The sequence below is a fragment of the Salarias fasciatus genome, chromosome 7, assembly GCF_902148845.1.
Source record: "Salarias fasciatus chromosome 7, fSalaFa1.1, whole genome shotgun sequence".
Taxonomy (NCBI): domain Eukaryota; kingdom Metazoa; phylum Chordata; class Actinopteri; order Blenniiformes; family Blenniidae; genus Salarias; species Salarias fasciatus.
The window spans coordinates 5,045,302-5,061,666 of NC_043751.1; the positions used below are offsets into that span (position 1 = coordinate 5,045,302).

The 16,365-nt window shown below is 43.3% G+C and overlaps 1 protein-coding gene across 1 annotated transcript in view; it reads right to left on the reverse strand.

Annotated features, from left to right (window-relative positions):
• Window positions 1–7,501: 7,501 nt before the first annotated feature.
• Window positions 7,502–16,365, reverse strand: part of LOC115392107 (leucine-rich repeat and immunoglobulin-like domain-containing nogo receptor-interacting protein 1) — a 160,060-nt gene continuing 151,196 nt past the window's right edge. The window contains 3 exon segments of the mRNA XM_030096635.1: window positions 7,502–7,977; window positions 7,980–8,496; window positions 8,498–9,694. Coding sequence (XP_029952495.1) covers window positions 7,835–7,977; window positions 7,980–8,496; window positions 8,498–9,682 — 1,845 coding nt within the window. The 5' untranslated portion in view covers window positions 9,683–9,694 and the 3' untranslated portion in view covers window positions 7,502–7,834.

The following is a 16,365-nucleotide window of genomic DNA, read 5'->3' on the forward strand; positions in this document are numbered from 1 at the left end:
TATCCATTTCAGAAATGATTCACTCCAGCATCCGCCGTGCCGCCGAGCGCCCTGCGGTAAACAGAAAGTCATTCCCACCTGGGATTCATCCAGTAAATCTACTCCAGGATGTGCAGGACAAGTTAATATGGGACTGGGGTCTTTATCAGTCGAGGCGTGTCCCACCTAACAATGACATAAAGCAGGGCCGCCGCCTGGCTCGCACTGCGGCCTCCTAACTCTATCATTCAGTCACCGGGAGTTTGTAACAATATAAACTGCCATGTCCGCTTTCCCCAACAATGCTCGTGAGGAGAAATTCAGTCAACAGCCGGGGGAAACCAACACGCTGCCGCTCGCTGCCCGAACAAAGGACGCTGCTGCCGCCGCCGCCGCCGCTTTGACGCCATGTTTTACTGAAACAAGACGAGACACCCCCCTTTCTGCTGTGTGTCCAGTTTCCTGTGAAGACCTGGGCGGGTTTGCTGAAACTTACAGGATGCCGAGCCTCAATGTTGTTTTCAAGCTATATCTTCAGGGATCTGTAGGGACGAGGATAGATTTCCTCCATTTCTGGTGCACAAATGTTGTTGCAACAGTGATTTTTTTTTTATTGCACAGTGATTACAATTAGCTCCCACTCATAGTGATTAAAGCTACTTTGCTAACAGACCAAACAACACAAATGAATGTATTTTAAAATTTTAAGTAAATTAGGGGCAGTCGCCTCTCACTGGGAATGAAATTCACACATCTCTCGACTCGCTCTCTCATGCCGCTCAGCGTCTGCTTCACACCGGGGAGTAAATTGTGGTCAAATGCTATTTTTCTGTATTTTCAGACGAATGATCCATCAGGGGTTTTTTTGAACCATTATCATTAGCAGAAATGGAAACCACACTGTGTTCGTGATTTGTTTTGTTTTTTTTCTTTTTACATAGTGTGTTCTCATACTAAAGCCTTGTTTACATGTTAAAGTTTTCAAGTGAAAAAGCAAAACATTAGATAAGTAACCACACCTCTTTGAAAAAGGCTCCCAAACTGGAACTTTTATTCAAAACGTCTGCTAATGAACCGTTGTCATACTAAGTTTTTGTGCCTTAACATTCATTTCACTACATTAATATTTTCTGTATTACGGTAAATATAAAGTATTAATAATAATCATCAATAAAAATGTGGTATACTTCCACAGCGTGCTGCACATTTCAGTGATATCTCTTCTAAAGCATCTGAACATTAAAATAATTTCCATGTCTAGAATGATATTTTTAGTGGTAAAGTTAGAACATTTTTTGGGCATAAGCCGGTGCCACTTAGTGTATTAGAGGAGCTCATTCAGCCAGTCAGTCTTAATCCACCTCTCGTTTTTTTTGTTTTATTTTTTACCCGTAACCACGTATACAACATGAAGCGTTCTGTCCAGATATGATGAACTCTGTGAGGAACGAACCCATGTAGAACTAGAACTGGTGCACTTCTGTTGGTGGGGTTCTGTTTAAACGGGTCTTCTGAAGGTTGTCAAATAGCCCGAAATCAATACCAGGAACAAAAAAAGGCCCTAGTTGCACTTTTGCCCCTTCGGCTACAGCAGTGAGTGTTTTTTTTTTTTAATTTGTTGTTTGCAGCTATGTCCCATTTTGCCTTAATGATGCGTGGAAATTACTGTCTGCAGCAGATGAAGTTTTACAAGAGTGGAGCAATAACTGTGAGCGTTCGCGGCGCTGCGAGTTAAACTCCATAACTTCCATCCCTCTAAGCTGAATACGGCTCATCGCATCTTCACACTGCCTATTGACACAATCATTACTGGCTTTTCAATACTTGCAGCAGGCTGTTTTAAAGCTCATGCTATATGGTATTTTACCTGTTATATAAGCGTTAGATGTTTTATTATGGCCTTAATCTTCTCCGGCGTTCACAATATAGACTTTGCTCAACATCTGAATTAAGCCTTCAGATGTTTCCCTCGTTGAATGTGTAAAGAATGATCGGCCGTTTTCTGTATGTCTCTTTCATATTGATCTGACTTGTATAACAGTATTAACCTTGTGGGAAACGGCTTGCTAAATTCACTTTTAGATTCTGAATGAGTTAACTCCATAAGCCATTTATGTGCATAGTTGAAAAGTGAGGAAGTTCATAATATTTCAGAACTAATCACATCTTCAGCATACATTATCAACTCTATAGAAACTGAAGCATGGTGGTCTGAAATCTAAAGCAGAGTGTCGGTTGGTGCTTTGCTTAATTTGAATGCCTTGACAAATCGGAGGTCAGAGCCTTTCTGAGGTGTAATCTTGGTGCTCTTTGGTTAAAAAGGTTTGAAAATAAACACGATTACGAGACTAATTTGCTAAGGAAAAATGTAAAAAGGCTGCTCGTCCTCTTTAAGGTGCACGGTGATGATGTTACCTTTTCTGTATAGTATTTTCAAATTTTGATTAGTGATTGGCAGTGATACTCTTGACAGTGAGAAGCTGTTTGTAGGCAGCATTTACTGAGAAATGTGATTTGGACATATTACATTGACAGGTTAATGAAATTCTTACATCATTAATAATTAATAGGTGCTACATGCTGCTGGATACAGTTCTGATGAGTTTAAGACTCTGCCTCTCTGAGGATTTACTTCTTTCTGGTTACTTATGGTAACATTATCATCCGCCAACTAATCAGCCAATCACATCGCAGGGAATCAATTGAAGAAATTTAAATCATGGCAATGCGGAACGACTCTGAATGTGACTGATGCCAGACAAACTAGAAATTGGGATTTTCACAAACAACCATACGAATAATGGTGGAAAGAACAGGAAACTAGATGATCGGCTGGACTTAAGACTTAAGACAGTTGTTTCTGAAGAGTTTTGATGGTTCTGGTGCTGTAAAGTTGTGCAGGATATTTCCGCTGCATCATTTCGATGCCACAGCCTCCTGGAGTGTCGCTGCAGACCCTCCATGAAGGCAGCACCATCCGTTTCTTTGAATGTGATAATGGGTTTACGGGACTTCGGCGGCCTTCAGTCAGCAGGAATCAGTCCGACAGAGCGTCCGCGGTGAGACATGGAGCGACGGGGCACTGTGTCAGGCATGTGTAAGTGACAAATCTGCTGCAACTGTGCGATGCTATCATGTCAATGTTGATCAAAATGGGATGGGATGTTTCCACCATCCACGCTGTCAAGAATAAGGCCGTTTTGAAAATGAAAAGCTGTCCAACCCGAGAAAAGCAAAGTGAGCATCTGGACTCTTCTACTACACACTCAGTGCAGTGTGTGTGTGTGTGTGTGTGTGTGTGTGTGCAGAATGTGTGTGTTGTCATTGTCTTGTTGAAAAGAAAAGCAGGCACTGCCCTGCTTTGTCTGACAGCATGTGTCTCTTTAAAACCAGTAGATATTGTGCAGGATGAGTGGAAACTTCACAGATCTGCCGGCCACACATGCCATGTGCACTAATACCTTTATGAATGCAGATTTTAGGACTGTATTTCAATGTGAGCGCTGCTCATGAGGTTAGGATACTGTTCGTTCTCTGCTAGGGGGAATTGTAGCCTGCTCATGTGAATGCAACAACGAACTAGATTCACAGAAAATAGTGTCTGCAGTGTGAGTGCACCGAAAGAACTGAGTCCTCAGAGTGGGTTTCCCATCTTGTTGATGGATTCTTATTGAGATCATGATGGTGTTTGCACAAAGGATTTTTTAAGAAACCACAGAAGATTGGACCTTTTTGAGATATCGTTGCTAATAAAGCTAGTCCTTGACTTTTTTTCTGACATGCAGTTTTTGCAGACTGTCGTCTGTTAGAACATAAAATGGATTGTTACTGGGGATGCACAACATTCGATATTGTGCCGATATTCTATATCCTGACACTTTTAAAACAAAATATTGCTGATTACCGATGCCGATATACTCCAGAGTTGACAGATGTAGTGGCACCTCAAAATCACATAAATCAGACGATGCAGCCTCACTGATGGCACATATCAATAGGATATGTCGATTTCCCACATCCATTCATTGTCTAAGTGAAATGCATCGCAGTGCATGCTTATATTTTCAATCTAGTTTTCACATTTTTCCTGACTTAAATGTTGACATCCATTGACAGGTGTATTACAGGAACACTGACCCAAACAGGGAATTGAATCTGGTGCTTTGATATGGAAATGAGACGCCGCTAACCTGCCATGAGGCTGCATTCCCCGTCTGAACATAAATCTCACATGGCTGGCCTGTTTTATTTTGGGCCGATCTGACGCTCCTGCTGTGTGACAGAAGCGCAGCCAGCAGCGAATTCCCACTTTTGTTTGCTTCGGCGCGACGTTTCCCAGATGTTGCCGGGCGCGTGGCTTTGGATGAGTGCGAGGAACACCCAGAGGTGTGTCTGTATTTTCATGCTCAGCTGAGGAGAGGTGACTTGTCGCGCAGTGTCAGAATTCATCAGCGTGCTCCTGACCCAGAATTCTAAAGCACGGATCTAATATCTGAGCAGTGAAAACAATGGATGTCTCCATTACTCCCCGGGGCTCCGAGGGGCCTCAAGAATAGCTCCTCGACTTCCTCTATTCTGCCTGTCTGTTTTTGAGTCAGAAGATAAATGAGTGTGCTTTGATACAGCTTGAGGAAAAGGAGAACGTCTGAAGTCCCCGTGGAGCGAGAAGCAAGGCAGCAAGCATGTGGAATAAAGAGGATCGGACAGAGATCCGAACTCAGCGCGGTGGAACGCCACGGTCTGTGAAACTACGCCGTCTTCGTCCTCGCCCTCGTCGTCTCCCATATCCTTCAACAGATAACCTAATTTGCTCTTGCTATGTTGAGAAACACTGGAGAACAAAACAGCTACTTAATGTAAAACGCCCTTTTTTCTTTGAAGTTAAAGTTTGCTAATGACTTCAGCTGAAATCCACAAAGTAAATTGATATTATTTCCTATAGATATCATCATGGCGGTGATCCCTCACTAATGGCGGTTAATTAATGTTTAGAGGCCGTGCGGGTAAACCTCCATTTTCTCTGTAAACAAGCAATTAGCTCTGAAACTTATGACGCTAAATTACCTTACAGTGTGCATCAGCATTTAATGAGGTATTCAATCAAACGAATCAAACATTAACTTGCTCATTTGGTCACCGGCGCACAGCAGCTACACCCAGCCGATTAGCCCGGCTAGTAAAGCGTTACAAATATATTGTCGTATAATGGAAAAAACTGGGGATTGCAATGAAATCAGTGATGATGATAATAGTTTCTGGATTGCCACTGTGTCTTTGGTCCAACAATACTCTGCAGTCACTTTTTGTTTTTGTTTTTTTTTTTTTTCACAGTGAAATCAAGCACATCTTCAAAGACAGAAGCATCACATGTTTAAAAAAGTCCATAGATTGTTTAATACAACATACCATATTCTCAACAATTGAACATCAACAAAATGTTGTTAATTAAAAAAAAAAATCTGCATATTACCTTTATTGCACAGAACAATTTGAATGTAATTTCCATAGATTTTCTTTTTTAGCATCTTTCTTTTCTTTTTTTTTTTTTGTAAAAGTTGGCTTGGACTATACACGGTCAATATAGTCCAGGGTCAAAAGACAAAAAAAGAAAAAAAGAAAATGGGGATTGGATCACTTGGGACCCCAACCAAAGAAAAAAGAAAAGGCTCGGTACAATAGCCACACTTTGAACGAAGAGAGCATTCATAATCAGCATGGGGGAGAAACCATGAGCCATTTCCAGTGTTTTTTTTCTTCTTTTTTTTTTCCTTTATGCAAAACGGATTACACCAAAGCTGCTTCAGATTGCTCCATGGGTGAAACCATCTGTGCCACTCCAACCATCTGCACATCCAAGTCCGTACTTGCAGCCATTACCGTGTCGTTATCTGTAATGTCATCCATCATAAATAACTTAGCCTTTATCCTCGCACACATTTGCAAAGCCCTGCTGTCCACAGTGTGTACTCGGAAAGGCAAAGGCCTGCAACCTCGCATTTCATACGCAGGACCGACCGGGAGAGTGGTAATATGCAGCAGGTCCCCCCCCCCCCCCCGCTCCCGCCCACCCCCACCGCCTCACAAACATCAGCGGGGAAAAGCAAACCGATCCTGGAAGGTAAGATTCCCATGGCTCTAATGGGGCAGGAGGAGGAGGGTGGGCGTCGTCACTAGTGACGCCGTTCATCACATGAAAACAGAAACATCTGGAAAAGTAACCAGTGATGACAGAAACATTCTACAGTTTGAGGAGCACATTGTATTTTCTGACAAGAAAAAAAAAAAAAGAAGAAAAGAAAAGAAAAGTGAGCACCGCAACTTTTTTTTATTACACACAATCATGTCGAGCATGAAATAATACCGTTACATAATAGTTCTGAAATGCAATTTAAATGGTCGGGGAATAAGCGCTTATAGTGGCGACAAATCTGTTTGAGGGCGAAAGTGGAGAATAGATCCTGTTACTATTGTTAGGACAAAAGCGATGTATCAGCAACATCTCACATTTCTCTCTGTATCATTCCCTCCGTCCATGCCGTGCACTGTCTGGATTACATCTGAGAATTAGGCCTGATAGCAGATACAGATTCATCTCTTCAGTGCTGAAATCCTATATTAACATGGATTTATGCTACCTTTCAATTCTAAATATTGTCGTCTAATAATATCTTTCTATTTAAAAAAAAAAAAATCCCCTATTTCTACAGATTATTTGGAATATTCGTACACTGTAATCATATTAGTGGATTTTCATATCTCCAAAGCTTTTATTTTGGTCATCGTTGTTCAGTTACTCATGTGACATAATGCCCAATGGAATTGATCAAGTCACAGTTGTCCGTTGGCTATGAATTAGTAACTGTGACATTCAGAACACAAACATAACTAACATCTTTGTAGGTAATTGATATAAAAAGATGCTCTTGCAAAACAAAAACCTTGTTTTCCTAATGAAATACCTAGAAACTAGGCAAGTTTGCATCAAGTATTTCAAAAACGTATTTTTCTCTTTAATTTATCTTCTTGTTGGAGCCCTAAAAAAAGAGATTTAATCGACACTTTTCTTAGGTTCTCCAAAATGTTACAGTTTGGCCAGATCTCACAACTCTTGTAAAACTCAAACAATTTAATGAGAACACAGGTTCCTGAAGACCTAACAACTGTCTTTGTTTTTGACTGATATGCTTTGTGGCACAATATCTGTGTTAAACAATTCTGGGTATCTGTGACACAAATATACATTTGATGGAATACAGAACAATCATGAACGTATGAAGGTTGAAAAAAGACCACATGTAGTACATAGCATTTACAACCGTAACACTGATGTACAATGAAGAATCGCATCAGCGATGTATAAGTGTGCTCTTCAAGCCATACAAAATTTCGTCCAGAAAAAGACCTGGAATTAAACAAACACAAAAGAAAAAAAAAAAAAAACAGACAGGAAACAGCGATGGGAAAAGCGTGATCTTCCCCCCAGGTTCCGACTGTGTTTTTGTTTCTTTTCCGATGCGTTTTCCCCCCACTAGAAATCCATAGGAATACGAACTGCTCATGACAAACGTAGCTTTCACCGAATGCCTCCGCAGGCCGTGTGGGAACCGCCAGTGCCCTGAGACACTGGCTGTGGTTTCACACTCCCTCTCGGATTTGAAAGTCAGGAACTGCCCTCCTGTTTGAGTCTGTCGGTCAGCCCAAAAACAAAACAAACAAAAAAAAAAAAGAAAAAGAAAAACATATTACTCTATGTTAACAGACCAGGATCCACAGGTTTGTATGAGGGGAAAGAAAATGTCTTCTTTACCATTTGTCTTGTTTTTATGGTCCAAAATGAATAAATTCCACAGCTCTGTTAAATCATTTTCATGTTGAACTTGCGCGGGGCGTCCACCGTGCTGCTGCTCATGCCAGCGTCCGATTTCCGTGGCACATACTCAATCTCAATGTTGTGCTTGGTGTTGCCTTTGCCTCTGCTCCAAAGGAACAGCAGTACCAGCAGAACAGGACCACACCAAGGAACGAGATGAAGCCCATTGTGGTCGCAATGATCAGGGTCTTTATATCAAACGGGAAGGGGACATTGGCTCTTGTATCGTTAGCACCAGTTTCTGCTGGCTGGTTGGAAATGAAGGCAAAGGTCTTGTTGGGCTGGTGTGGCCAGTCAGGTGAGTAGCTGTGAATGTGGAGGTGAGCCAGAGATGTGTCGTTTCCACCCGCATTGCTCGCTATGCACACGTACGTGCCGTTGTCTTGAATCTGGGCGTAGCGCACCTCGAGGGTGCCGTCGGGTAACACAGAAAGCCTTCCGATCGTCTTCGTGGTGATGAACTTTTTCTGTGGGGACAGCCACATGATCACTGGAGCAGGATCTCCGTCTGCCTGGCAGGCAAAATGAACAATGGCCCCTTCGTCGACAAACTTCTGCTGGGGTTTGCGATCCCTAATCCGGGACTTGCGACACGTGAAGTAGTTTGGCTGCAGAACATCCGGGAAGTCCTTGAACTCTTTTTCCTTGGACAAACTCAGGGGAGGCACAAGTGGGCTGCTGCCTGTTGAAGTTCAGTCTCCAGCGCCGGCGGAAAACCCACAGGAGTCGACAGTCGCAGGCCAGGGGGTTATCATACAGGGCCAGAGTTTCCAGGTTGCCGACGGAATGGAAAGCGGACTCCTCTAAAGTGCTGAGAGAGTTTCCGGACACGTTTAATATTTTCAGGTAGTTCAGACCACGAAAAGAGTGCGGCTCGATCATTGCCAGTCTGCCTCCGACTAGGTGGAACTCCTGCAGGCGCAGTAGATCGTGGAGCTTATTCCCTTCAATTGTATGAATCGGATTGTAGGAAAGGTTAAGAAAGCGAAGGTAAACCAAGTGTCGCAGGGCTACATACGGGATGGTGGTCAGGTTGGCATTCGCAATGGTTAAGGAGGTGAGGTTTAATCCATACAAGCAATTTGGGGTCATAGTATCCAAATATGGCCAATTGGCTATTTCCAAGACTTTCAGACGACTGAGCCGTTTAAAAGAGTAATCCCGAATGACGTTGATGTTGAGATGGCGGAGCCTGAGCGTGATCAAACTGTGGAGGTGGGTTAAGGCCTCTGTTGGCACAGAGGACAAGTTGCACTTCTCCAAGCTCAGGTGCTCAAGGCTACTTAGGCCGTGAAAAGCCCGGTGGGAGATGAAGACCAGGTCATTGTCGCCCACCTCCAAAGACCGCAGATTATACAAATCCTGGAACATGTAGTCCAACAGGATGACAATCTTGTTCTCACTTATGTCCAGCTGCGTGAGATTGCTCAGGCCCGTGAAGACCCCGAGCTGGATCAGCTTGAGCTTGTTGCTACGCAAACCCATTGTCCGCAAGCCGTAGAGGTTGTTAAACGCTCCAGGTTCAATGGTGGAGATCGTGTTTTCACTGAGATCCAGATGCTCAAGGTTGGGAAAGTTGGCAAACTCATCCGGGTTGATGGTTCTGATGCGGTTCTTGCTGAGGTCCAGCAGTTTGGTCTCGGCGGGGATGCCCTCGGGGACCGTCATGAGCTTCTTGCGGTGGCACATCACAGAACGCTCCTGAACATTGCACTCACAGCGGGAAGGACAGCCTGTGGTGGAGCCAGACAGCACGGTGCCCAGCATCAGGAGCAGAATGGGCTGCCAGCAAGCCACCAGGTAGCTGTGCCCAGTCGCTTCCCCGGCTGCCATCTTATCGGTTACCTGCGGAGACGCAAAGACACGGGGAACATTCTGTTAGAAAATTAAACATTAATGAACTCAACTTCACAGCAGTTCATTAAAAAAAATTTAATAAAATAAACGTCAGCCTTTATGAGTCATGGAGTGAGTTTAAAATTTATAAACATCCGCTGTTATACAGCAGAGAATAACAGTGTGTATGGGTTCATATCTTTAAGTAACTGGATGATTATCAAACATACCAGTCCCTGCTATACTGTGCAGATTCTCATTAAATGTAGAGAAAAAAACAAGAAACAAATCCAGGCAGTCTGTTCTGCTCGCAGTGAAAACTTCCTTCTGACCACAGTGTGTGTTTTGCGACGTTGTGGCACATGTTTTATTCCACAATCATTACCAGCACACTGAGCAGAGCCCAGGCGAACAGAGAGTGTGCATCCTGCTGCAGTATTCATGAAGTCACTAAAGATGAATGGAGGTTACGAGGGCGAAGGTGTGCGCTCACATAATTGAGAGCGTTTACAATTTTGAATTCTGCGTCTCGCACTTGCCTCCACTGAGCGTCTAAAAGGTATTTTAAATGCAGGGAGCTCCTGTAAACGCACAGCCTTCCAGGAGACCGATTTGTGAAAAATAGAAGCGGAAGCACCGATCTCGACAACAAAATCATTCTAGTAATCTACATACGTTGTGCTCTATAGCCTGTATTGTGTCTGCGCCGGAATGCCGAGCACCATTTTCACGGCACACCTTCGAGACAATCGATCAGTCAGCGCTATCGCCCCGGCGCGAAGTGACGGGACACACAGCATCGAATGAAATCGACAGCATTTTCCATTACGCTAAGTCACGCTGACTCACACACACACGTATGCTGAGCACATCTGTGGTTTTGTTCCTAGAAAGGCCTTTATAGACAAAATGCTATTGTCCTTCATTCCTCCTTAAAGATGAGGCGCTGTGCTGTACGAGTTAGAACAGCGGGGAAGGGGGGGGGGGGTATCAGGGGGATGCGATCAAAGATGGATGGCGGCACGTGTGATGTATGTGCTGTGGCTGACACTCGGCTCAAGCAATCTTTTAGGATAAAATATAGAGCGCACACCACCGGGGGGATTGGATACAGAGAGATGAATACAGGGTTTAAGAGCAAAAAAACAAACCGTTTTTAATTTCAATGCCATCTGCTCGTGTGACTCCATCTATTACAGCACCGGTGCCATTAACTATTGATTTCATCACAGCAAAATATGGAGGTAAATGCAAAGAAAAAAAACAATAATGAGAGCAGGTACAGTGTGAATGTCATTAAGGGTGAAATATACAGACAGAAATTCTGATATATTACTTGCACAAGAGGCTTTGTATTCATAAATGAAGCGTTTAGTGATCACCTCGGACAGTCTCCCCGTCTTTCAGGTGCAGGAGTCATTACAGTAATTCAGACACAGGATGAAATGTGCAAGAGGAAAGAAGAAAAAAACACTCAAACGAAACCCTTCACATCTAATTTGCACTCGTCTCTCGACGTGTCTCTGGGGGGACTCCTGTCTGCGCGTGATGGCAGTTGTCACAGCACACTGAAATTTTGCCAGTGGTACGCAGTTTCATCTCCTGCTCTAAATTTGTCTTTAAAATCTTCTCTCACTGTTTTTTTTTTTTTCCTTCTTAAATGGCCACGTGGCACACGTCTTCCTGATTCACAGACAGTCGGCGGGAAAAGATAATGCACCATCCGATGGACCATATCACATGTGACAGACGGAGAGCGCGGAGGGAAAAAAGGGGGAATGAGAATCTGTGATATCCCGGTTGACAGTTAATTATAGGGGTGACATGTTACTACCATTGTGGTCAGCGCGGATAACTTTTTCCCACCAGTGAACCGAGTGGACATCAGACTCATCATGCGAGGGGTGTGAGAGGGCGGGGTGGGGCGGGGGCAGCGTGAGCCTGGGTGGGGGGGGGGCTTTATGGGCGAGATTTACTTGGCTCAATTTCATTTTATTCCCTGCGAGGTCAAAGTTCAGATTGGGGATTTTGCCGATACCATCTGTAATCAAGCGATGTCAAAACCGGCCGAGATGAGAGTGTGTGTGAGATCAGAGACCTGCAGCAGAGCCCGCTGCGCTCCGCGCTGCCTGCAGCCCATACTTAATCATTCTTATTGCTTAACCCACATTGATCAAGTCATTGCTGAGCCTTGAGAGATGGAGTGGTTGAGTGTGTGCGTGTGTGTGTGTGTGTGTTTGTGCAAAGTGTATCAGGTTGAGCCACCTAAGAGGAATCCAGCCTTTCACAGGGGGTTCGCCTTCATCTATCAGCCTTCATCATGTGGCCGTTCTATATTAGATATCAGTCAATGAAATGCTATTACGTCCAACTCAATTACCACTGACACTGAGACCTAACCAGGAAAATCATCAAATCATAATCCCTCGTTGCTAAAGCCTCACTGCAACATCAGCAAGTTATGCCGTGTTAACAATCCTCTCATCCTGCATCAGACATTTCATCCCGCTGAAACGCTAGAATACGGGAAATGCACGCAATAAGAGGTTTATTGTGACATGCATCCTTTAACGGATAAACACAAAATTCACACAAAACAGTAAGAGAAGGTAAAGCAAAGTGTTGTGGGGATTCTGAACTGATCATCCATGCTTGATTGATCCAAAATGCGTTACTTTTTTCAGTTGTCGTTCTACAATACATCCCATTTAGACATATTCATTCAATTTGCACAATCGTCAGAGTTTTGTGGGTCTGTCCAACACAGGGTTAAAAATCCCACAGCGCAACACTTTGGTTAATTACTCGATCATTTAATTAATTTCATCATCTGAGAAAGGTTTTATAGTCATTCCTTCAAAATGGCACACTCGCCTGGGAATTTATGGCATGCGACTTCAGCTGCAAACACGCCGGGAAAACATGGAAAGACAGGGACACATTAAGATGAAGAATGCCATCCACGGGTAAACATTTGCAGCCCTGTTTTGTTAATGATCTGCTGTTATCATTCCCTCACAGGCATGTCGTCTGAATGCGCTTCTTCATTCCAATCAGCTCTCCAGTAAGCTCCCAGAGAATTACATTAATTGAGGTGAAGAGAGAGAGGGGCTGGAGAGGGAGGGGGAGGCGCTTCTTAAAAGAATGAATATGTTCCAGAAATGAGACGACGGTGCTCAATAAGCAAAGACCCACTGGTCCAAGACCAGTAATAACTGGATCAATGAATGGTGAGATTAATGCCTTTATGCTCGGTATCCGCCGGGATGCTGGAGATGTTGCATCGCATTAGCAGTGGATGGTGCCCTCCGCTTTTATTACAATGGAGCGGCATCAGAGGAGCCGGCTGGATGGGCAATCATAATTAAACAGACAGGTATGATTTTTACTGTCCCTGGGGGTTAACTGGTGGCCCATGCTGCACTGCTTCATGACCTGGCTGATAACATTAAAACGGGGTTATTGAGAGGTTTGTGGAGGAGGATCAATTTGGATTACACTCTTTAGAGTAAGTTGGTTGAATCAATGGAGAAAAAGCACGAGAATCAGATGATAATTTTTTCTTAAACGTGTTTGTATAAGTTTTTTTTTTTTTTTTTAAAGCAACTTTCGTAATTTGTAACTTTAACCTGAAAACCCTGCTTCATATATTATTTATAATTTATGGTTAACAGAAAGGGCAGTTTTTTTAAAAAGATACCTGAAATAAAGAAATTACAAATATTGTAACGAAACAGTAGTTTTGAGTATTTAAAATAACATTTTACACCATGCACTTAGCCCAGATGGTGAAATTTTCATCTGCATTTTTGTAGTCAATAAATTTTTAAATCTTATATACAATCCACTTCCTTTTTAAACAAAATAAATTATTAGAAAACATGATTATTAAATATTAGAGAAGGTTTAAGTTAGACCTTTCCTACTCCTTTTCAGACATGTTAAAATAGATATATGGTGATAAATAGATTCACTCGGTGATTAATAGTCAGATGTTTTGATCTGCATTTCTGTAGCTGGTAAATTTCTTCTCCACCAGGAAAAAAAATCCACTTCCTATAAGCATTTCTTTTTAAAAAGGAACTAAGTGAAATTATGTTTTAAAGGCTTTAATGTTCTTCTGAGACATGTTGATACAACAGTGCATTCATGTAATCAGAACTGAAGGCCGTCGATGGACAATTCAATGAAAAGTGATTGAAAAAGCAAATAATACTGAAGGTAGTTTTATTGGAAAGCACTTCTAGATTAAATTTAAGATGGGGTCATAATAATATTAAATGCCATTACTGGATCACTTTGTTCCCATTTAGTGAGTTTCATGCTCCTCAGTCTGGTCGGTTGCCTCACCCGACATGTTAACCACTCCCTTAAATCCCCTCCACGTGTCACCGTGAGCTTCTTCCCCACCAGGACAGTCAGCTGTGAGCAGGGGAGGGGCTGCGATAAGACTAAACTCATAACCCACTGCGTTCGTCTACCTGTCAGGACACGCCACTCCCCGAGCCGCGTTAAATACCACGCTTAAACACCGGTAAGCTTCTGGGAAATCCGTGAGATGATGCTGACGCTATCTTCAGCACAAAGTGTTAAAAGCCCTTTAAAGCCCCTTCCCCTGTAAACTGCTCAGTCAGCTTCCAGGTTAATCCTCGCTGCCCACACCCGGCAGAGCGACGCTGCCCACTGCGCGATCTGCATGGTTATCTTCCAACAATCTCATGTACGTGCACAACACCCTGATGTCATTCTGAGGAACATGTGGACATTTCATCATGTATGACTTCAATCAGTATCAAACAATACAGTCACATTGTGTTAAAATGTTCTGTTTTACACTGTTAAAGAACTGCTCTGTGCTCGTATGTTTCCAGTATCTAAGAAACGTCAGATTCAGCTACTAGGATTATGAATTTAATATCAGTTAAGCTGCTTCTTAAGATGATTACTGGATCATTTTCCCCAGTAAGTAGCATCTTCCAGTTTTAACACACGTGTGCGTTGACATCCACACTTTGGAGAGCTTCTAACCTCTGCCCCCCCCCCCGAGCAAGATCACTTTCTCGTAGCTATAGTGTTGCTGAGCTGAATTTCGAGAGAAAGGTTACCCCTCGTGTCATTGAGAAGCTAAGCTGCCTGCTGGGATTGTGGGCTGGATCCGGACCTGTGAAATGGCAGGGCTTAAATGTAAGCCGACGCCCGACAGATGGACAGCAAAGCCCTGATCCAGGCGAAGAAGCCGGCCGGTGCAACAAAGTGCAGAATTCCTACAGTGGCCGGCTGTTGTCCCTGACAGAACTGTGCTGAGAAATCTGTCGACACGTCTCTCCTGAACCTCACCTCCCCAAAGGGTCATGGTTGTTTCTGCACAGGTGTTCGTGGCTCTCACACAGCTGAGATCCTCTTTCCAGCATCGACCTCCATATGAACCATGGGAGAAGAAATCTTAAATACACTCCCCTCCTTACCCAAGATTTAATCAACCATTATTGACATAAATTAAGTTGAGGTAACAAAGCATCTTTTACTAAACATAGAAAACACTAAGGGCCATTTCACACTGGTTGTGTTACGGATCTGGAGTGGATGCGCAGTGGAACATCATGTCAGTACAAGCTATTGGCATTAGCCCCATTCAAAATAAACAGCTGGATTTCCACTGTATTTTTACTTGTGGCTTGACGTATCCTGCAGCTGCAACACAGTCGCAAGTGATCCGACAGCGGCTCTATTTTCTCCGCATACGGCAGCCACTGGATGAAAGACGACGGACCCGTAAAGCCAGGGACGGCCGGATGCTGGTCCTCCAAAATAAAAAAATCCCCCTTGCACTCCGCAGTGCATATTTATCTGGTGGGGGATGGCAAACCTTCACTGCAGAGATCCGGATTTGTTAGGATCTGATGGAAATACAACCATTTATTACAATGGGGGGGGGTAATGCTAGTGGCCATTTACATATCTATGGCTATGCTTTCAGCTCCTGCTTAGTGAAATTATTTTGCTCTGCGGATCCGATCAGGATCAGTAACGCAACCAGTGTAAAATGGCCCTGACACTGCTCTCAGCCACATTTTTCAGACGGACTCTCCGATGTACTTTGATTGGCTGACGGAGAGAAACATACAGTATCAAACAAATTATCAATTACAAAAATATAATTAGCATGATAGAAAAAAACCCCTCAAACAGCCTAACAGCTGCGATTAGCAGAGTAGAAATGGTTGTGGTGGACCGTGGGCATACAGAGCTTCAGTCGTCACATTACAGTATTTTACCAGACGTTGACCAGTATCAACGTTATTGCAAACTGCTTTTTACACCCACCATAGATGATGTGACAGTAGTGAGGAAAGAGTGAGAAAATTGGACGTTCAGTCTTGACTCTAGAGGCAGGAATATGCATTACGTTTTCCTTGCGTTGGAGTTTTCTCAATAATTCCAAGTTTTTGCCTCAAATCTGATGCTAACTGCATCCGTGACCCGAAGGTAAAACATCACATGTAGTGAACTGGGCACATCACTCTGACCTCCTAGAATATGTGATTCTCATAACGTCATGTATTAATAACTCATACATAAATAATTAACTGTTGGATCAAGTAAACAATCAGATGACTAAGCTAAGAGAATCAGCTCTCTTGAGATAAATGTGTTGTAGAAGCTGTCTTCTTTAATATTGT